General features: G+C 35.8%; 1 protein-coding gene across 2 annotated transcripts; it reads right to left on the bottom strand.

Annotated features, from left to right (window-relative positions):
• Nucleotides 1-14,607: 14,607 nt before the first annotated feature.
• LOC103433103 (uncharacterized) lies at nucleotides 14,608-23,407 on the bottom strand. 2 transcript variants are annotated; one of them, XM_008371326.4, is made up of 17 exons: nucleotides 23,020-23,407; nucleotides 22,796-22,903; nucleotides 21,726-21,771; nucleotides 19,882-20,039; nucleotides 19,626-19,743; nucleotides 19,429-19,511; nucleotides 18,921-18,980; nucleotides 18,498-18,755; nucleotides 17,842-17,938; nucleotides 17,624-17,674; nucleotides 17,424-17,504; nucleotides 17,121-17,192; nucleotides 16,852-16,914; nucleotides 16,521-16,673; nucleotides 15,415-15,472; nucleotides 15,274-15,326; nucleotides 14,608-15,190 (listed from the first exon to the last, which is right to left on the bottom strand). In XM_008371326.4, the coding sequence occupies exons 2-17, from the start codon at nucleotides 22,894-22,896 to the stop codon at nucleotides 15,095-15,097; spliced, it is 1,548 nt and encodes a 515-aa protein (XP_008369548.1). In that variant the 5' UTR covers nucleotides 22,897-22,903; nucleotides 23,020-23,407; the 3' UTR covers nucleotides 14,608-15,094. The 2 variants fall into 2 exon arrangements, with proteins under 2 accessions (XP_008369548.1, XP_008369550.1); XM_008371328.4 differs by having other exon boundaries at nucleotides 23,094-23,360.
• Nucleotides 23,408-24,237: the final 830 nt, after the last annotated feature.

Genomic DNA, 24,237 nt, shown 5'->3' with positions numbered 1-24,237 from the left:
CCAGGATCCACCAAGATATGTAGGATCACTACCAACTCTAATGGGCATCCATTATTGAGCATACATATTGCTATATTAAATGATAACGCTTGCTAGGCTTGTTCTCAAGGGAAGTTGGTAGTTAGGCCATCACAATCAAAGATTGATGCTAAAACCCCATCTTTTTTTCAAAGAATTCAACGAATATTTGTGGGCCTATCCAACCACCTTGTGGACCATTTCAATATTTTATGGTTTTGGTTGATGCATCTACCCAATGGTTACATGTTTGCCTCTTGTTTACTCAAAATGTAGCTTTTGCGAGACTTCTTGCTTAGATAATTAAACTACGAGCACAGTTCCCAGACCATCTTATTAAGTCGATCCAACTTGATAATGGTGGTGAATTTACATCTCAAACTTTTGATGATTATTGCACGACACTAGGCATTGTTGTTGAACACCCTATTCCTCATGTCCATACTCAAAATGGTTTAGCAGAAGTATCTATTAAGTGGCTTCAATTAATAGATCGCTCTCTACTCATGAAAACAAAATTACCAGATTCTATATAGGGACATGTCATCCTACATATTGCATCATTAGTTCGATTGAGGCCTATTGCCAACCATCAAAACTCCTTAGTACAACTCGTATTTGGGTATCAGCCAAACATTTCGCATTTCCGAATTTTTTTGGTTATGTTGTTTATGTGCCTATTGGACCGCCACAATGTACTAAAATGGGACCTCAGCGCAGACTGGGAATTTATATGGGCTTTCATTCACCATTTATCATTAAATATTTAGAACCCTTGTTGTGTGATATTTTTACCACTCGTTTTGTGAATTGTCACTTTGATGAGACAATTTTCCTACCATTAGGAGGAGAAAAAACTGTTCCAAAAGAAAGAAGAGAAATAACATGGGATGTACCTACCTTGTCTTATTTCGTTCCACGAAGCACTCAATGTAAAGATGAAGTGAAAACAATCGTTCATCTTCAAAGTATTGCTAATCAAATGCTAAATGCATTTGATGATGCAAAGAAAATGACAAATCACACATACCAGCAGCAAATGCGCTTGCAAGAATCGATGTCCCTGTTGGACAAAACAAAGTGGCACCAAATGATTCATCCAGTGCATGCCTGAAAAGTGGTAGATCCCCAAGTTCAAAAGATTCATCTCCTTGAAAGAGGAAGATGAAGGCACGCCTAAATCCAAATGAAATCATTCATGAAAAGAAAATGAATGACGGATCCACAATTCATGATTTTGTACTTCCAAAAAAAGAAAATGTCCTTGATGAGACACACATCCCTAAAGAGACAGAAGTACATGAAAGCAAACAAATCTCCATAAATTAAGCGTGTAATAATGAATTGTGGAATCAAGATGAAAAAATGATCGACGACATGTTCGCATTCCCAATAGTTGCTAAAATCATTTAAACGATGATATTGAGCACCGTTCTGTCGATGAACGAAAAACAAAGACAAGATTGGCCTAAGTGGAAAGATGCAATCCAGACAGAATTAAAGTCCTTAGAAAGGTGAAGTGGTTTTAGATCAGTAGACCAAACTCTGCCTGGCGTGAACTCCGTAGGTTACAAATGGGTATTCATAAGAAAGCGCAATGAGATTACAAAATATAAAGCACGACTCGTTGCACAAGGTTTTTCGCAAAGACCTGGAATTGATTATGGGGAGACATACCCTCATGTAATGGATGAAATTACATTCCATTACTTAATAAGTTTGGTGGTTTTAGAAAAAATTGATATGCAACTTATAGATGTCATCGCCGCATATCTATATAGAGAATTAGATACCGATATCTATATGAAAGTTCCATAATGACCTAAGTTGCCTGAAACGACTAACAAAACAAGGTATGCTCTTAATCAAATTAAGGCGATCATTATATGGGCTAAAATAATTTGGACAACTGTGGTATAATTGTCTCAGTGAGTATTTGATCAAGGAAGAATATACCAATAATGTCACTTGCCCTTGTGTGCTTATTTAGAAATCAAACTTTGAATTTGCTATAGTAGCAGTATATGTATATGTCGATGACATGAACTTAGTTAGAACTCTTGAAAAGCTCAACAAGACTGCTGAATATTTGAAAAGCGAATTTGAAATGAAAGATCTTGGGAAAACAAAATATTGTCTAGCCTGCAGATCGAGCATTGTGCTAATGGAATTTTGGTCCATCAATCAGCTTACATTGAATATGTCCTAAAGTGATTTGGCATGGACAAGGCTTATCCACTCAGCACACCAATGGTCGTTTAGTCTCTTGACATTAAGAAAGATCTATTTCGCCCAAAAGAAAATGATGAGATGGTCCTTGGCCCAGAACTACCATATTTGAGGGCAATAAGTGTTTTGTTATATTTAGCATAATGTATTAGATTAGATATAACTTTTTCAGTCAACTTGTTAGTAAGGTATAGCTCTGCTCCAACAATTTGGCATTAGAAGCGAGTCAAAGATGTTTTGCAACACCTTCATGAGACAACAGTTTTGGGCCTCCTCTGCTTTGAGAAATCCGCAAATTACCAGAATCTTGTTGGATATGCAGATGTTGATTTTCTCTCAAATCCGCATAAAGCCCACTCACAAACTAGATATGTGTTCACGTATAGAAATACAGCAATTTCATGGCACCCAACAAAGCAAACATTAGTTGCTACGTCTTCCAATCACTTGAAAATGCTTGCTCTATAGAGTTTTTATATTCTCAAATTTGCTAAACCATGTGGGCATTCAAACCCACAGCTTTTACAACTCTCCCCCTTTGATGCCCACATATCAACATCAGTTGCCCAATTACTAGGAAAACCTAGTGGGAGAAAATCGTGGCAGAGGGAAAAGAGTACAACTTTGCTTAGATTAGTGTTAAGTATGCTTATGTTGCCTTGTTAAAATCTTGATAGGAAAACCCAATGGGAAAAATTCTAGTTGAAGGAAAAAAAGTACAATATGCATGTGTCCTAGATGCTCCCCCTGATGTGTATCTCCCCTTGATTCCATTCTTCAATTTGACTGATTGATAAGTCGACGTAATCCGATACCATGCACAAGCTTCCGAAACGTGCACTTTGGTAGAGATTTGGTGAATAGGTCTGCCAAATTTTCATTGGAATGGATTTGTCTAACTTCAATAACCTTAGCCTTTCCGCTCATGTGCACTGAAAAACTTAGAGATATGTGTTTAGTCTTATCGCCCTCGATGAATCCTTCCTTCATTTCGACAACACACGCTGCATTATCTTCATGAATGATAGTTGGAATGTCTATCTTTTAAGGTAAACCACATGAATTTCGGATGTGCTGGATCATTGATCTTAACTAAGAACATTCATGACATGCTTTTTATAGTTTTTATATTATCAGATTTGCTATTGTTGGATGACATGATTTTGAACTTGTATGGCATGGTTTTTAACATGCCTTAATTTGCCTTATAGACTTATGCACGTGAAACGCTCTATATAGAGAGCATGCAGTATATGCTCAAACAACACACCAGATCAAGAGTGAAAAGTAGTAATACCAATATCCGCCTCCTCTCTTTACTTGCATCTTTTGTGTGATACATTGCACCCGTTCCACTGTTATCTCTAGAAAAGGTTATCTCTCTCTCTCTCTCTCTCTCTCTCTCTCTCTCTCACTTTTTCCTATTTATAACATTATGAAATGTCATTTTTCTTACATTGTATGGTTTTGAGGTTGTATTAATTTATACTTTTGCCTATTAGATAATCTAATTATTCATTAAATTGATAGTGCAAATGTGGTTTTCATGTTATTCCACATTACAAGTTCTATGCATACTATATCATCAATTTTATAAAAAAAATCAAATAGTTCATTAGACCGAAGATATAAATTGAAGAGCATGTTTATTTAACAAGAATGACAAAATGAATGAATTCGAGAACTTAAAAATAGGGAAAGTAAGGAAAAAGAATCGAATTTGATTCTTGATTTAAGGCTTGTTCGTTAACATTTTGTAACACAGATTTTTGTTTTGCAAATAAAAAAAATGAGTGAAAATGTGTTCAGTTGACTGTTTTATGAAAATAAACTCAAAAAACGAAAAAATGCATAAAACAATAAGCCTAAGTTCGTAGAACTCAAATTGATGTTTTCTATGTTTTTCAAGAACAATATTCAAAATAATTGAAAATAAAAGGTAGATAGTAAACAAAGTTATAGTTTTAATAACACAATAAATAAAATCATGTATGTCACCACTACATTCACCACTGTTACCACCACTATCATAACATTCTACACCGTCTCACCATCATCACTACCACCGCCACCATCTTTGATACCACCACCTTTCACTACCATCCCCGCCACTACTATATTCTCCACCATCATCAACCTCACCTCCATGGCCACTAGCATATCCTCCTCTGCCATCACCCTTGCCATCATGACCACCTCCACTGTCTTACCATCGCCACAACTGACATTACCACTACAATCTTACCATGACCACTACCACCATACTATTCACTATTTCACCCTCATCACCACATCCACTATTACACCATTACGACCACCACCAACCCTACACCTTTCACTATCATCGCCGTCACCACATTCTCCACCCTATTACCCTCACTATGGCCACTACCACCTTCACCATGTTTGCCACCATTATCCCCACCTCTCAACCACCATTTTCACGACCATCCTTCACAACCCTTCATTAACACAACCATCACAACAGCACCTTTATCCATTCCCTCCACCATTGCCCTATTTCCACCACCCGTATCCCATATGACACACCCCGGCTAGTATAGGTTGCAAAATATCATACTACGTATAATTTGCAAAAATAAGGGTTTAATAAAACATTTGTTTCAATAAAATATTAACCACTTGCTATAAAACATGTATAGTTTGCAAAATATCATACTACATATTAGGGTAAATTACATTTTGCACCCTCAACTTGGTCATAAGAAATTCATACCTCATTTTTTGAACATTGCAATGACATACATCAACTTACAAATTCGCTTCAATGTTAGACCCTCGATAGTCAATCTGTTAAATTGACCGTTAAGTGATGACATGGTAATGATAAGTGGAATAAATTTGATGACATGGCTATCATTTTTGTACTTTGTTGAATAAAAAAACGGAATTGGATCCTCTCCGAGGCAAATCCTCTGGATCTTCCTGACCCAATAACATGGGCTGTTGGATTTGATCTAACGGCTACAAACAGGGGGACCCCTTTAAAATTTATAATAATTGTAGCCGTTGGATCAAAATCCAACGACCCATGTTAGTGGGTCAGGAGGATCCGGAGGCTTTGCCTCGGAGAAGATCCAATTCCTAAAAAAACAAACAAGAAAGTTTAATTATTAGAAATATTACTTCAAATTAATTAATTAAAAAATAAAAAAAACAAGTGCAGACCTTCCCATTCCCAAACACCCATCTTCCCCGACTAACCTATCTCTCTCCAGCCTCCATTGCATGGGCCACGAGAATCATCCAGCCAAAAACACCACCCCTATCGAATAATCTACACTACATCACTAATGTTTGATGTGAAATAATCCAACACACAAATTAAACCCTCCTAAGATAGTTGTAATATATGAAAGTAGGGATCGTTCTAGGCCGGTGATTAACTAGGGCTGCTAATCTACATAAATATGACTCAAAAACACTAATCTAGACTTAAAAACACAAGGCGAGACTTTATAGACTCTAAACTGATCTAAAACACTCAAATCAGCAAAACTAAGTTAAAAATACTTAAATCTAGACCTAACAAGTGATTTGGACGAAATAAAACTTAATTTGACTCAAAAGACTAAAAGAAAACAGATTATGACTTAACTAACTCAAAACACACTTAAAAGACTCAAAACAGCACAATACTAACAATTAGACTCAAAACAGACTCTAGGGAGTTATTTGGACAAATTTAAGACTAATTAAGACTCAAACAATGTTTATGGACTAATTTTAACTTATATTAACTCAAAACACTCTGAAGAATCTGGTTTGGATAGATTCTGACCTAAAAACACCAAATAGAAAAGGGGGTTTGGTTTTGACGAAATTGAACTAAAACTAAACAGATTGCAAACCAAAGTGAACTGGATATGAAATTGGGTGAATTGAATGGTGAAATAGGCTAGTTAAAGGATCCTTCTCCACACATGAAACATATGCAACATAAATTGATTTCCAGTATTGTTTCTTTAAACCATGAACGACAATGCCCCAAATTAATCGTGAATGCACAAATTAACTCTCAGATTTTCCTAAATTCATTGAATTGAATGGACAACACATCGCAACCAAATTACTCTTCTCAAGTTCCCTATATGAACAGCATGATAGAGATACATTCAAAGATCATTAAGTTCCACGGAAATCATAGGCATTGACAAAGCAATTATAACTATGAACTGCATGATACTCTTGCCAAGAATCTACTTAACACGATTGTGACTAACAATCTCCACTACTTGTAATTATAAGCTCCTAATGATTAGGTGAATGTCCCTTATAATTTAGCATCAGATTCATGCATGCAAACTTAGTATGCATCGTTAATCAACACACAAGAATAAGTTATCAATCAAATAGATAAGTAAATCTCATTCATGTTTTACGAAACAATAACTGAAGGGAATCAATTCATATTAGACATACGTCCTTGGCTTTGAATTCACCTCTAACTAAGAAAAACTTAGTTACAAATGTTCACAGCAATTGAAAAGCAAATTGAAATAAACATTGAAACTAAAACGAGGGAAGAAATAACTCTTAGAACTCCAATGGTTGTAGGTGGCTTGTGCACAAGGCCCTCCTTCATCAATGGAAGGCACGGCAAGACTCCTTCTTCTCCAAAATTTTAGCAAAGGATTGTAGAATGGTGCATATGGTGCGGCAGGAAGTGTTTCTGAATGGTAGGGGGTGGTTCACGAATTTGTGGCTGAAAACATCTATTTATAGGCTAGGGTTTTCACAAATTCTGATGGGAAAAGGCTAGGGTTTTGCGGCAAAGGCTTGGCCCAATCCAAGGTGGAAAAGAACTAGGGTTAGTGGCAGATTTTTAGGCTTCTCTAAAGAGAATAGGCTTCGTTACAAGGTGGAAAATGCTTTAAAATGCACTTTCTTGCCAACTTTGCCAATTAAACCTATAAACAAATGAAAATAGCTTAAATCACTATAATAAACACAAACTAACTATGAAAATGCAAGAAAACAAGTTAACTAAGTCGCATAAATATGCTCCTATCAAATTCTCCCACACTTAGCTTTTGCTAGTCCTCGAGCAAAACAAACAAAACAAAACCTAACCTTCCATCGTTTGCCTCAGGGATTTTCAATGAAAAATGACATGTTAAAAATCACTACTCACAGAGCGCATACTTAATCACAGTCACCACTCACTAGCTCGCATTTAATCAATTAAAACAACATTTTGAAGGTAGTAACATGCCTTAGAGAATTCCCTCAATTCCTCACCGCATATACTCTATTTTCACACAAATTTTCTAACTACACTCCCTATACTAGGTATATGTGAGAAGATTGATGTAAACATGTAGACTAGCCACTCACATATGTTTTAAGCAAAGAAAGCACTTTCTAGAATTATTAATGCATGTGTATATATATGATCTCATGAACGGAATGCTACTACTTAGATGCGAGAACCAGGGATACCATATGCTCATACCAATCCCAAACTCCACATATTGAAACACATAACACCCAAGATAGAAGTCTAAGGGTATTGGCTAACAAAGAAAGGTTAAGGATAAACAAACATTCTTAAAACAATAGTAAGCAAAGTAATGAAATTAACTTAGAATTCACTCTTGAATGCAGCAAATAACTTGAAACACTAAGGGGATTTCGTACAACTTAGGGTCATATTCAAACTTTTTGGACCCTTTCTTCAACAACCAATACTTGTGAGTTCTTTCTCACTTATTTCACAACTTTTTTCTTTCTTTTTCTCGTTTTTTCTCTTTCCTTTTTTTTTTCTTTTTTTTCTTTCTACTCGTGTACATAACCTTCCCCCACACTTGATTTCTGCAATATGTTTGATCAAAAGGAACTCCCTCTAAGTCATGCTCCACTATACTTTAAGAACAAGGGTATGGATAGTCCTATTCTAGGCTAGGTTGGAATAATGTGGCCAACAACGAAAATAGGCTAAATAAGGCTCAAAGGGGTTAAACCTACAAAACAAATGCATGGGATGAAGGCTTTTTGGCTCTGGTGGTAACTACTAAACAACTTCATCTTGTTATATGTTATGCACTCAATTTTAAGTTTTGAATGAAACGGGCATGCGTTCTAGTATTTGGAACTAAAGTGATAAAATGCATTCTAAGTAACAACCAAGCAAAGAATAATGAGATCATGCAACGACTTTAGAAAACAAGAAATCACAGATTAATAACTCTCCAACTAAAGTTTAGGCTCAAGTCTCTCAGGGATGTAGCGTTAGTTTGAGTTCCTTCCTTCAAGCATGTTACAAAAACTAATTTTTTTTTCTTTTGTGATTACATGTGAATTCGTAAACGACAACTATAACCAAGCATAAACCAAAGAGCATATCAAACTTCCACCCATGTGTGTAACTTTCTATAATAGTCATGCAATTAAAAACCAAATCCTCATCATTGTGTTGGAAGGTACCCTAATACACAAACACACAAAAACAACTCTAAAACGACGCTTTTTGGGTTTTTCAAAACTTTTTCTAATTTTTTACAAATTTTCATATTTTTCTTTCAAGTCACACTAAAATAGTTCAAAACACTCTAAAAACACTTAAAAATAGTGAGAAACAACTCTAATTATGCTAGGTGGTAAAATCCTATGAATTTGCAATAAAAACACTTGTTTACCCCCCCCCCCAACACTTAAATGAAACATTGTCCTCAATGTTTCAAACATAGACTCTCACAAAAGCAACCAAACAAACAACGAACTAATCATGACGAACATGGCAAAATAAATGCAGTAAAGAGAAGGGTTTTAGGAACGCAAATCTGGTTTTGGAGTGATGTCTAGGTCTTCCTTATTTGAATGCATGGGTTGCCTCCCAAGAAGCACTTGCTTTAACGTCTTGTAGCCGGACGATACTTCCATTCAAACTCCCCTAGGTCCCACGGCATGGAATTGATCTTTGAATGGAAGGTGATACTTGAAATGATCCGGTAATGGTTTAAATTTTAGAGTGGGTGCCTGAATCATTAACAATATATTAGTATAAAACAAAATTAAAATTCGGGAAGGTGACTTACCTGTTTGCTCCGACATGAACTCAAGAATGAACACCACTTCTTTGAAAGTTTCAAGAATGTTGGACTTGGCCAGATTTAATGTGATGGTTGTGACTTGTCCTGTGTCATAAAACTCAACTTCTTTGGGCTTTGTTGTCTCACATACATCCTCTTTGATGCATTCTACATCTTCCCTGGCTACTTCTTTCTCTTGAATCCTTCTTCTTGATGTACAATTCTCTTCAAAAAATTCAACACATTCTGGAACTTGTTTTGTTGTAACAAGAATCGGGATAGTACTTGGCACCTTTGGGAGTGCTTCCACGATGTCTTTTTCACTCTCTTCTTCCTTGGAAATCATGAACCTGTGAGGAAAAGGGACATTTGGTGGAATAGGTTTAGAAAGAATTGAATTTGGAACAACATTACCTGAATTGCATGGCATGAAAGCTTTAAGGACCTGCGGCAAGGGTTGTTCTTCCCTTGCCGTGGGTGTGTCTTCTTCCTCCTCCTCCATCAGTAGCTTCTTGTCCTCTTCTAGGATATGTTTGGATGTTTTTAGGTCATCTCCAATCTCCATAGCACTTCCCAAAGTGATTGCTTCAGTGATTTCAAAATCTCCCATTGAATTTACAATAGTTGAGTTGGAGAGTTCACTTTGTTCTTGCATTTGTCCCATGAATTTCGTTATCTCTCCCATTTCATTCTTCAATTCTCTCATTACTTGGTCTTGATTTTGTAATCCCTACGTCAAAAAAGTTAGTATATCAAGAATTTGAGCACAATCTATTGACGAACCTGAATTCGGTTGGAATTGTTACGGGGCATGCTGTGGTGGCTGCATAGGCGTTATATAGAACTCCTCATATGGCTGCCAATATTCTCCTTGTTGAGCCTCCTTGGCTTGATTTTGTGAGCCATGCGCCAAAGAAGTTAGTTCATCAAGAATTTGATCATAATCTATTGACAACTGAGTTTGGTTTGGCATATTGTATATGAGGTTGTGGTGGCTGCATAGGTCTTGAATAGAACTCTTCATATAGCTGCCAATATGCTTCATGTTGAACTAATTGAGGTTCCCACCACATAGTGTTTGAATGATCACTCCAATCCAAATTGTACATGTTGGAAAACAAATTGTTCCCTGATTGATTGTGATCTTGACAACCCCAGGTATTGACACTCTCCCAACTTCTTTGTGGATGTTGATCAGCTTGATATCCTTATGTATAGGACACATCGAATGTAAGGGTGCTTTGTATTATGGTCATGTTAATGTACTGTGACAATTGAGAAGTAAGATTTGCTATTTGAGCCTGAATGTTATCAATTGTCATATCTTGCTTCTCTAGTACTTAAAATCAAAGAAAGAAAACTCAATCAAATATCAAAAGTAAAAGACACGAAAATAAACAAAAAGAAACAACGGGGGATTAGCAAAGTTGCTAATCCCTGGCAACGGCGCTAAAATTTGATGTGAAATAATCCAACACACAAATTAAACCCTATTAAGATAGTTGTAGTATATGAAAGTAGGGGTCGTTCTAGGCCGTTGATTAACTAGGGCTGCTAATCTACACAAATATGACTCAAAAACACTAAACTAGACTTAAAAACACAAGACTAGACTTTATAGACTCTAAACTGACCTAAAACACTCAAATCAACAAAACTAAGTTAAAAATACTCAATTCTAGACCTAACAAGTGATTTGGACGAAAATAAAACTTAATTTGACTCAAAAGACTAAAAGAAAACAGATTATGACTTAACTAAAGACTAAAAGAAAACAGATTATGACTTAACTAACTCAAAACACACTTAAAAGACTCAAAACAGCACAATACTAACAATTAGACTGAAAACAGACTCTAGGGAGTTATTTGGACAAATTTAAGACTAATTAAGACTCAAACAAAGTTTATGGACTAATTCTAACTTATATTAACTCAAAACACTTTGAAGAATCTAGTTTGGACAGATTCTGACCTAAAAACACCAAATAGAAAAGGGGATTTGGTTTTGACGAAATTGAAGTAAAACTAAACAGATTGCAAACCAAAGTAAACTAGATATGAAATTGGGTGAATTGAATGGTGAAATAGGCTAGTTAGAAGGTCCTTCTCCACACATGAAACATATGCAACATAAATTGATTTCCAGTATTGTTTCTTTAAACACAATGCCCCAAATTAATCATGAATGCACAAATTAACTCTCAAATTTCCCTAAATTCCTTGAATTGAATAGACAACGCATCGCAACCAAATTATTCTTCTCAAGTTCCCTATATGAACAACATGATAGAAATACATTCAAAAATCATTAAGTTCCACGGAAATCATAAGCATTGACAAGACAATTATAACTATGAACTGCATGATACTCTTGCCAAGAATCTACTTAACACGATTGTGACTAACAATCTCCACTACTTGTAATTATAAGTTCCTAACGATTAGGTGAAAGTTCCTTATAATTTAACATCAGATTCATGCATGCAAACTAAGTATGCATCCTTAATCAACACACAAGAATAAGTTATCAAGCAAATAGATAAGTAAAACTCATTCATGTTTTATGAAACAATAACTGAAAGGAATCAATTCATATTAAACATACGTCCATAGCTTTGAATTCACATCTAACTAAGAAAAACTTAGTTACACATGTTCACAGCAATTGAAAAGCAAATTGAAATAAACATTGAAACTAAAACAAGAAAAGAAAGAACTCTTAGAACTCCAATGGTTGCAGGTGGCTTGTGCACAAGGCCCTCCTTCATCAATGGAAGGCACGGCAAGACTCCTTCTTCTCCAAAATTGCAGCAAAAGGTTGTAGAATGGTGTATATGGTGCGGCAGGATGTGTTTCTGAATGGTAGGGGGTGGTTCACAACTTTGTGGCTGAAAACATATATTTATAAGCTAGGGTTTTCACAAATTCTGATGGGAAAAGGCTAGGGTTTTGCGGCAAAGGCTTGGCCCAATCTAAGGTGGAAAAAAACTAGGGTTTGTGGCAGATTTTTAGGTTTTTAGAAAGGGAATAGGCGCCACTTTTTTAGGCTTCTAGAAAGAACATGTTTTGTGGCATAAATTGGGACTTCTAGAAGGGTTTGGGGTGCCACCTTTCTAGGGCTTCTAGAAAGGGTGGTGCGGCACATGTATAAGAGAAGGATAGGCCTTTTAGAAGGGTTTTAGGTGCCCTTGCAGCTGATTATTCATCTTCCATGTCTTGAATTGATTTCTCCATCTCTTTAGCACGTTCCTAGCTTCACTTGATCTTCAAAAACGTCCATTCATTGTGCTCCACATGCATGCAATCCATTTCAGCCCATAATTGCTCTAAAATGCTTCAAAATACACTTTCTTGCCAACTTTGCCAATTAGACCTACAAACAAATGAAAATAGCTTAAATCACTATACTAAACGCAAACTAACTATGAAAATGCAAGAAAACAAGCTAACTAAGTCGCATAAATATGCACCTATCAATGTTCTTCCACTTCATCTTTGCACCCCAACGCCGGCATCACCATATAAAACGACGAGCTCGAGGTTTTGTTGCAGACGAGCCCCGACGAATGGGTATACAGCCAACCTTTTTTTTTGATAAACCCCCCCCCCCCATTGAAAAATCTGACGTCTACTTCTCCAATTTCCATTATTTCCAATTATTTTTGTGATTTGATTTGGTTTTTTGGGTTGGGTTTGTATTGATTTGGGGGAATTGCAGCTTTCGTTTAATTGGCGGAAGAAGACGACGGCGGTAGGATTGGGTTCTGTCATTTGCACCTATCCGTTGAGTCGTTGACGCACCTCTCCTCGTCGACCGTCGACCGGTCGACTCCTGATCCCTTTCCATCCCCCTCCCGTCGACTCTTCGTTGCCGTCGAAATATTCAGTTTTTATATTATTATTTTTATTTAGATTTTTAGAATTTTAAATTTTTTTATAAAGTAATGAGTTGTATAAATAATAACCTTTTTTTTCATTAATTACTAATATTTAAGTAATTTTTTTTAACTCAATTGGTGTGAGAGTGGCTTCCACACCTGCCACATCATCATTTAACAGGAAAATTGACATAAAATTTAATAAAGGTTTGGCATTGCAATGAATACATAAAATGAGATATGACATTGCAATATTTAAAACATGGGGTATGAGATTATGGTGTGATCTATAGTTGAGGTGAATTTGTGTAATTTACCCTACGTATTAGTATGAAAACCAATTACCGTATAATAAAACATTTTAAGATTATAGTAAATGACAATATCTCAAATATAATAACATACAATATCAAATGATCATCGCCATGTGCGGACATACGAGTTTGTGCAGAGAGATTCTAACATGAAACATGTTGGTTGTAATAATGATCTACGTCTTAGTACCACATATACGTGAAACTGGTGCTACGTTCATCATATGTAAGAGATATAGTTGCCTAATACAGACTAGTACAGGTTGACACTTAATGAATCCAATGCGAGTGTATCGATGTGATGTGAACATACATTGCCCAAACAAGTACAAATCACTAGTATAGGAATGTATGATGAGCATATAAAATATGTATGATCATGCCATGATAGTTTCATAAAACTTAGGAAGATGATAGTACTTCTAAAGATAAGTGTAATCATGACATGATGTAGAAAAATACTTTAAACAAAGCATTTTTGAAAACTATATAAATATAATGCACTTGAAAATAAAATTCAAATTATAAAGGACAAGATTACCGATAACAATTTCTCCTAGGCTTATATACGGACCCATTAGAAAAAAACTCCATTAAAATAATTGAATTTGAAGAAACGAATTGCGAAAACGGAATCAGCGCGCCAAAATATCCTAAGAAGGGTTCTATAGTCAATTCCATAAAAAGTCATCAATCAACGTTGACCGATCAATGGTTAGAGTCAACGCAAATTTGAGCCAGTCCAAGCCACGTGGAATATTTATTCGACGGACAAATACTTCTTTGTCAGAAATAGAATATTTCATCCAGTAAAAAGGAATAATTTTCATTTTCATTTCTTGTAAATAAACATGTCCTTCCTAACTTAATGTGTAAGCCCGGGCTTTTTCCGTCTAGGGCCCCTTCGTGCAGCTCTTTTGAATTTATTGTCTTCAAGATTCCTCCCCCATTTTGTAACTCACCCAATCAAAATTCAAGTAGATTACATAATTTTATTTTCAATCTTAAAAAAGAAAACGAAAACCATTTGTTACAGGGTTGACAACACACAAGAATCACAACCAAGAACATGCAGTTCCCACACTAGCATAAATTCTTCACCATAAAAACACCCTATACAATTTCAACATTTTATTTGTATAATTAGCAGTTAAACAGGCAATAAAATTATTCATACGACACTAACATAAGTGACATCGTTAGATTCATGTCAAGTGAACCTTAATACGTTAATTTGTTAGTTGTACATTGGATTTGTGTGATTGACCAAGATAAAGCTAACAAGTGATCGAAAAGAACCGTCCGGTCGATCACCTCAAATAGAATTGTAAACTGAGTTAGATTGCATCCAGTGCGAAGTTCGTTTGTCCATAATCATTAGTTAAACATTTCCCCAATTTCATAGGGAGGGGGGGCTTTGCCCAGCTACCAGCATCTATAATGTTGTAATGTTTTCCTTCTCGTCTTGCTCCCCTTCCAAATTCCACTTCAATGATCTCCTTCTTCCATTCAAATATACTGAGAGGGTTCTGCTTGTTCCATCATCATTTTCGTACAAGAGAGGCCGGTTCAAGTGCAGGATAACTCAGCATTTTGAAGCCTCAGAAGACCAGTTGAACAACCGCTGTTTCTACGAAAGCCCCCGGATGGAACTTCTTGCACAATGCCTCTATGGCTGATTGAATTTGATCTTGGTCCTGCAACAAAATTACTCAATCAGTTATAGTCATTCAAACAACTTATATATATATGCATAATACCTCAAGAAATGTTCTAGTACCTTGCCCTCAAAATAGATTATAAGAGGCTCCTTCCTTGATTTGCGACGACAACCTTTGTATTTTCCATGGAAGATCACTATTAGAATTCATATATGATATCATGTTGTCCGAGAGATCTAAAGTTTTCAAAAGGCACTCACCAATGTAAAGGTCTGGAAACTCCAGGCAAAGTTTTGACAGAGGTTGAGCAATTTCTACCTGCATTTTTCACCCAATAAAAAAGAGATGACTACCACACAATTAGTAAGACATCAATTTTGTTATGCATACCCAATTAATTGCATGCTTTAGAAATTCCAGAATTTCTAAGAAAATGTGACCTTCTCAATTACCCAACTCAGTACTTTCATGACTAACATTCAGAAAAATGGATACGGTATCCTTCTGATAGTGGGCTACATACACAAAGACAACAGACCACTTATATCTCCTGGCATAAGTACTATAAGCTCGTCTGGTGCCTAGGATTTAACTAGGATTTAATTACTCTCTACATTCAAATGTATGTTGAAGAAAGCAATGAAGAAATTTTGACCAAGTTGAAGGTTGAAGACGAATTAGTCATGAAGGAAAGTTATCCCTTCCAATCCCCGTTACCCCATACATGGTAGGATATCAACACCTCTACATTCAAATGTATGTTGAAGAAAGCAATGAAGAAATTTTGACCAAGTTGAAGGTTGAAGACGAATTAGTCATGAAGGAAAGTTATCCCTTCCAATCCCCGTTACCCCATAAATGGTAGGATATCAACACCTAATAGCTTACCGTTCTAGCCACCTCTAACATTATTTTTTACTACAACATACCTTGAATTTTTTTAGTTATCCAATCTTAGGCACCAAACGAGCCTATATTCCCCCTAATGATTCATCTCATGTACCTTTATGGTAAAAAATAGGCCAAGCACAGAGTACAAGAATGATCATCCCAACTTATGCACATAGGAGTGATTCACACAAAGAGGATTATGCATAAGATGTTAGAAGTTAAAATGGAAGCTACACTAACGAACTAGCAGGGATTGCAGTATTTTGAGGGGTGGTAAAGCTTTACAAGTCTTGCATGCTAATGTTGTCAGACTGTCAGTGAGGACCACCATGGCTTATTGTTTAAACGTGTGCTTCCATTTAACAGTCTAGTAATTAACAAGAGATTGTCTGGAAAAAAACAAGAAGTGTGTTGTGTACGCACACCCAAATTTTCAAGACTTAATTGAAGATACATGGAATACAGAATTACTTACATCTGTAAGGTTTGTTGTCAAGTGCCTAGATACAAATGGTTGCATCGTTGCTAGCCCACCATCGGATATCATTAGTTCAATTAGACAGTTCCACTGCTCATCCAGCTCCAAGACATTTGTTGCCGTAAAGATTATTACATTTTTACACTTGATCTGAAAGAGTCAATCATTTGAGTCTATATATAATTAGTACTTTACTGGTCGGATGTATATATGCACACAAATCACTCAAGAGGACACTTTTAGATTATTCCCAGTAACGATGTCATAAATTCTAGCTAACAGAACATACAAAAAGAAAAACTTCATATGTGACTTTTCAAACACATACCAAAGGGACAATCAGCTTTTCATGATGCAATAGTTCAGTGATACCTTCAGGCAAAAGAGCCATCTGAGAAGGCAAAAGCAAGAATACAATCAAATCCATGCTGTGAACTGTGAAGCTTCTAGCACAATAAGGTAAGTAAATAACTATTTATGGGAACATAATAATAGTACACAGAAAGTGACAACCAACAGAAATGAAAAAAAAAAAAAAAGCAAAATGAGATCATGATACATTGCATTAAGTATAAGAAACTCTTGACATCCAAGTACCTCATTCCGGTCACCAGTGCATTGATCACCTATAAGATGCCTCAGATATTCTTCAAATTCTTCATCAGGAGCCTAAACAATGAAGATTCACCAACCTCAATATTGTTAGAGGATTAGAGAAAAACTAAAAAATTTCGACAAATTAGGACATCTCAATGATATTCCTATGGACTCCATTTTACAAGTCCATGAAGGTTGAAGGGTTAATACAGATTTCCGTTTTTTCCAAAAATGAAATACTAATAGATTCATTAACATATCACTCTCTATGTGCTTTAGAAAGTTCAGTCAAAATAAACATACCAGACGAACTGCGAAAGCCTTTGCAACACCTGCCAAAGTGACATCTGAGTGCAGTGGGCCAACCCCTCCATACATAAATACCTACATAGTAATGTCAAATAACATGGGCTAGAGATTAGAACAAAAAAGGGAAAAATCCCTCAATCCATTTCATAATTAAGAACCACCTAAGAACTCTCAAACAGATTGTAAAGATTTACCATATCATCAGTTGATTGGCGTTGCTCGACTTCTTCGGCCACAGCATCTACCTGTTACCAAGAGAATGTCATGGAAATGAAAATGTAAGGTGATTTGAGTAAATGTTTCAGTTTCCATGCATAACTGCACATCCATTATTGCAGTTACATAAATTGATATATAGGTAACTGAACTAGGCAAACTATGTTTAACAAATTAAATTGCAATGGTAACTCACATCATTCCGAACAACAACAGTTTGTGATACCGACCAGCCAATAGAATGGAGCTTTCTACACAGTGAAGGCCCTAATTGATCCTCAACAGTGCCAAACCTGAGCTATCAAACAGATAAAGAAAAGAATAAACTTCAGTAATAACATTAGGTTAAGGTACAGAAGATACTATGACATCTAAATCATGAATTTTACCTTTCCTTCATGTTTTGAAGTTATGTAATAGTTAATACTATGTCAGTTTTCTACACATGACTGTTTATGTTTTCCTTTGCACAAGTGATAATTAAAAAATATAAGAAAAATAATGATCATGAACAGGGACACGATGACTAATAAAATTAACTCGAAGTGCTAAATCCAATTTCATTAGGGCCTAAACACAATTTTGAAAAATTTAGTAATCCTTCAGCCTTAAACTGTGAGATAATGAAAGGCTACTGAAAACAAAAGAGAATAGTTGAACAAAATGGTTTGTACTGATTCTGTTAACTACTGAAAATCCAACAAAGCGCCTGAAACTTTTTAATAAGTAATCACTGATCATCGATATCATGGCGCAACCAATGGAATACAGGATTTCATATTATCATGGCACAACCATATTATTATGGATATTGATTGCAACAAAAGAATGTAGTACCAACAAAGGACTTACAAAATCTCATCCCCCACAGCAATGGCTGAGGCCATGAGTAGGCCACTCTTATGTAAGCCCACACCATCAAGGCCATTGATAGCAGCAGGCTTATTCCCACGAACTGAAGGAGGAAGTTTTTTAACCCTCCCGGCTCTCTCTAATCTTCCATCAGAAAGTAAATACGCAGGTCTAAATACTTCTTTGTTGTCAGATGAATTGTTAATGCTCAATAATGCATTTGGAACTGTGTCATGTATGCTTCCAATTGAAGTATAACTGTGAAAACGAAATAACACGTCAATTTCGTTGAATATGACTAAACAAGTATAACAGAAGAGTACAATCAAAGGAAACATTATGATGTCTGCATCAGGAACCAACTCAAAATATGGCGAGCATTGAAAAAAGTCAAGCATCAAAGCAACAGTTCAAGCCACATACCCTTGATCATAAAGACTGCAGTACTGCACTTTGCAAGTTAAGAGAAAGGCCCACACATCTCTGCAATGAAACACATGGAAGTCAAACCCCATGAACGTACAAGAGTTTTGAATTTGGATAAAGAGGAAGCCTACTGTTGGTCTAATGCAACGATTAACTAAATTCTATAGCTTCGAATTTACTTCAGTTTAGAATTTTGATCAAATACACTTCTAGGTCGCACTTAATTGTCATATGAAAGCATATAATTCAGATCATATGACATTATAAAGCCTCATGTTGCATTAAATCAGTAGTTACCTGATACCTAATACTAGAATTATCTTCTTGTGGCTTATCCAGGGCTTTGTTTGTTGTTTCTCAATAAGAGGAAATTTTGTATATAGATAACTCATTTTTCTTTCTTTCAAGGAGAAAAGCACTATAAAGGCAATGTTGCTTCTAACAGAGCTTTCCATATGCAGAAAAGAAAGAAAATAGATGAGAGAGCAAAAGGTGCGAAACATACCTGTATGACCAATCCAATATAGGATTCACCCTCATGAAGGGTGGCCATCCAACTGAACTAGGAGAGAATTGATCTTGACCAACCTGCGAGTCACAAGAGTTAAGGCATCTTTGTAGGAAACATCTGCAGAATAATCTGACAACAAAAGATATATGTTCAATATGATTGTATCTTCGCGGATACAGAAAATCAATTACCGCAGTAGGATCACCGATTCGGACACCAAGGAAAATAGCTTTGATTGGTTTTGATTTAAGTAAATCCTCCAAACCAGACTTGAAATCAGAGCGGATGATATCTAGTTGCAAACCATAGCTGCTTAAAAAAGAATATGTTACTAGAAGGCTACATCTCGAACCTTTAAATCTATATGCTAAAACTAGAACTTATGATCCTCAATGACATTTTAAGACATAAGTAAACAATGAGAGTAAAACGGGAAGCATCTCTCACGTAGTGGCTGCATCATAAGTAAACGAGTTGATTTCAGGGAAAGCAGATGGGCTCTCAAAATATATCGTTCGCATAGGAAAATCTTTCACACACTCGTTGGAACAGCTTTGCTCCCCTTTATGCAAAAAGTAGCCAGCCCTGAGTAGGTGCAACAAAACCTACACAACCAAGTTACTAATACTTGTTAGGTTTTTCCATCCCATGATAAGTTGTCCTAAGTCTATAAGGAATTATAGTCTTCGACGATTAAATTGTTTTCCCAATTGGAGTTGTTTACCCAATTGGAGTTAGTTTCTCAATTGGAGTACAATTTATAACTAGATTCCAATTAGGATTAATAATCCTGAAGACCTTTATTATGTCTGTATAAAGGGGCTATTGTACTAGCTTTGAATGGAAGGGAACAAAACAATATTTTGTATACCACTCAAGGGATTAGAGTGAGAATATTGTAAAGTGTGTGCAAGAGAAAAGAAAAGAGATAGTGTATTTCTTGTTCTTGTTCTTTCAGGTTTTTCGTCAAGTTCTAGTTCTAGAGATTTGGCAAGATTATTGGTTCTACTCATTATTGATATAGTGAAAGACTGTTGTTGCTGTCCCGTGGACATAGGCGCATATTGCCGAACCACGTAAATTCTTGGTGTTATTTATCTTGGTTATTTGTTTTTCGATTTTCGGAGTTTTTCTATTTTTCCCATTCTTAAAAGCGATATTCTCAACAAGTGGTATCAATGCCAGGTTTGGCTGATATCCGTTTAGAATGGAGGGTGCAATTATGATGAAACTCACCCACTCCAACTGGGTTACGTGGAAATCAAGAAGAGGACATGCTTTACTGAAGGTGTTAAGAGCAAGCCAGCAAGTATGTCTGATGCTGATTGGACCAAGATGAAGATAAGCGATGTTTTCTGGCAAAGAAGTCTATAATTGCCTTTGCCAACAATGATGGTAGTTCTGATCAGGGAGAGCCTGGTCAAGAGAAGTTTGGTCAAGAGATGTTCGATCACATGGAGTCTGGTCATGGGTATTGTGATCAGAGGGAGCCTAGTCAAGAGAAATCTAATCAAGAGGGTCTTGGTAAATGAATTGTTGGATAAAGGGGAGTCTGGTCATGAGTAGTTCAATCAAGGGGAGCGCAGTCATGAACGGTTCAATCAATGGGACTTTGGTCAAGAGGAACAATCCTATTTTTTGGTATACCTTCCTTATAGTCTGGAAGGAGGGGAGATTGTTAGGTTTTTCATCCCATGATAAGTTGTCCTAAGTCTATAAGGAATTATAGTCGTAGAGGATTAAATTGTTTTCCCAATTGGACTTGTTTACCTAATTGGAGTTAATTTCTCAATTGGAGTAGGATTTATAACTAGATTCCAATTAGGATTAATAATCCTTATTGAAGAAGACCTTTATTATGTCTATATAAAGGGGCTATTGTACTAATTTTGAATGGAAGGGAGCAAAACAATATTTTGTATACCACTCAAGGGATTAGAGTGAGAGAATATTGTAAAGTGTGTGCTAGAGAAAAGAAAAGAGATAGTGTATTTCTTGTTCTTGTTCTTTTAGGTTTTTCATCAAGTCCTAGTTCTAGAGATTTGGCAAGATTATTGGTTGTACTCATTATTGATATAGTGAAAGATTGTTGTTGCTGTTCCGTGGACGTAGGCACATATTGCCAAACCACGTAAATTCTTGGTGTAATTTATCTTGGTTATTTGTTTTTCGATTTCCTGAATTTGTTCTATTTTTCCCATTCTTAAACGCGATATTCTCAACAATACTATCAATGACAAAGATAGCAACTGAGAAAAATGGATAACCAGTAAAATCACTTGTAAACTTACAGTTGAATCCTTTCCCCCATTGAAGCTGAAGGCAACCTCTTCAATACTGTTGATGAAAACAATTTAGTACTTGCATATAGACTATAGAGAGTGACTGTTCAAATCTCAATGTTTCAAAAGTTGAGTTTAAGTGTGAAAATTCGAACTCTAAGGTATATGGAGAGCAGGAGCACCTCAAGTGCATATATTTATTTTATTATTTTCCAATGCTGTTTGATTCAAATGTATACATTAATTAGTGATATTCAACCCTTAATCTCCTAATAATGGTTGAACAATTTTAATCCATTTGATATGGGATTTCTTTCCAGATAAGGTTGCAAGATATTCAAAATTTCACACAGAAATTTGCAAGCGTAGTCTGATTCATAGTGCCCAAACCGCCAGCAACACATGGTTATACATCCAAAGGATCTTAAACGGATAGCGACAAACCAGGCAATAACCGACAAGGAAAAGCAGAGTAACGTTTACTAAGAATCAAATCCATCGCTTAGATTCGAATAATTATTTTACTAGATACTTCCGCACATCAATATCCAAGTACTTGCTTCTACCTTTGATTAAATCAAAACAGTATCAGTAATCAACTAACCAACTTATTTGTTTTTCCTTTTATTATATTGCAGGTTTAGAGCACCTGACAGAAATAGCATCACATAATACGAAGTTAAACATGTCAAAAATTCCGAAACAACAGTCTGGCAACTGCATTGAGTTGAAAATCAAAGATGCACGGGGAGGAGACGAAAAGGAGCAGAAACATTGTTACAAAGTAATTGATACAGAGTTTTGAGCTCAACCCATTTAACTTCTGAGAAAATGTAGAAAAAATAAACTGAAAAAACGGTTTCTATAAGTTTCATTAACACTGAACCTACTTATAACTACTTGGTTCAGTTCAAAAGTCCTACATATTTCTTCCAAAGCAACAATTCAAAAACCCATCTCCTTTTCTAATCCCCATATAAAAAAAAAACCACAGCATTCAGTTCACATAAATTGCAGAAGCTCGAAAATTCACCAAAAACAAACAATGCCCAGAAGGGAACAAACAAAGAAGAACTTACGAGTAGAGCGCAAGAGCTCTCTGAATAACATAGATAGCGTTGTTGTACTTGGTCTTCAGCCTTCGATCATCACACTCTTTTATTGCCTTGTCAATCTCCATCTCCGCTCTTCAAAATATAACAAAAAACACAAAACCCAGTACAAATTCATCAAACACTCAATTAAACGAGCAAATGGGTTTCACAGATTCAACAAAATTTGACTTTTTTCCAGGAAAACCAACCAAATGGGTGCTCTCAAATCCCAGAAATTCGACCTCTTTAACAAAAATCAGCAAAAGGGTTTGCAGAAATTAACCAAAATTTGCAGTCTTTGCTGGAAGTCTTGGAGGAGGGAGCTGGCTATGGAGTTGAAGGTCGAATGGGAGTAAATTGATTGAATATCCGAAGAAGTTTGAATCAAAACGAAATTGGGTTTTGGGAGTATTACGGGTTGGATGGATGCCACAAGTTGTTTATCTGCGAAACGGGTTTTGGTTTTGGTTTTGGTTTTGGGTTGGTCTTCTTGGAATTTGCAACCGTGATGTCAACGCTATGGGCACTTCCAGTTGAAACCGAAATCGGTGAACCGGATCGGCACGTTACAGTAATTATATGTCGACAAAATTGTTTAAGGGAATATTCAGTCACGTTTTTCCATTAAATGTTGACAACTTTGTTTAAGAGACAAATTTCATTTTTGAGAGGCCTGTAAAAACGTGAAATAAGTGAACCTGTAGTTTTAAACCCCACAAGTTGTTTTTGTGTGTATGTGATGAAGTGAAATAAAATCATTATGGCATAACACTTTTTGATATAGACCTAGTCTACGAATGTAAGCGCAACCACATTTCTATAATTACAGTGCTATTTTAAATGTGAGATTTATAGCATGTGGAGACTGCATATTACTTGAGATTTTAAGTTTTTATATCTTTCTCGAAGCAATTTCATAAAGAATAGAGAATGCCATGAAATTCTTATCCAAAGATTTCAATTAAATGGCATAAAGCTCAAAATATGTACTCAATAACTATTCTAGCTAAATTTTGTATAAATTGCCTCAACAAGTACTTTTGTTAGTTTGAACTGAATTATATTGTTGCAACATACCTTTAAAAGAGTTAAGAATTTTAGTATGACTCTTGAAGAGCCTATAAGGCTATTTGCATATATGGTTTATATTTAGGGAAAATTTGAAAGAGATCCAATTTTATAGCCCATCTTTTGAAATAGCTTCAATTTTTAGTGACTTTTGATTTTTGAAATAGGTCCAATTTTTAGTCTAACTGGACCCATATCAAAAGATCCCATTTATTTATCATGAAGTTTATACCACTCCTACTTTATTTTAAATCCTCAAATTGATTTTGTATTTATATGTTCTTAGCAGGAACACAAGTGGTTGTTGTCAACTCCCGATTAACTTCTACACTTCTTTAGACTTACTATCATCAAGGGGA

The sequence above is a fragment of the Malus domestica genome, chromosome 04 (assembly GCF_042453785.1).
Source record: "Malus domestica chromosome 04, GDT2T_hap1".
In the NCBI taxonomy this organism is placed as follows: Eukaryota; Viridiplantae; Streptophyta; class Magnoliopsida; order Rosales; family Rosaceae; genus Malus; species Malus domestica.
This window is presented reverse-complemented; position numbering and strand designations above follow the sequence as displayed.

Excerpts from the sequence above, each read along its gene's own strand:
- LOC103433103 (XM_008371326.4), bottom strand. The coding sequence starts at position 22,896 with ATGGAGATTGACAAGGCAATAAAAGAGTGTGATGATCGAAGGCTGAAG. Across the intron at positions 20,040-21,725 it reads ATGGGGGAAAGGATTCAACT|GTTTTGTTGCACCTACTCAG; the intron begins GTAAGTTTACAA and ends TTGGTTGTGTAG. Across the intron at positions 19,512-19,625 it reads GAATCGGTGATCCTACTGCG|GTTGGTCAAGATCAATTCTC; the intron begins GTAATTGATTTT and ends TGTGACTCGCAG.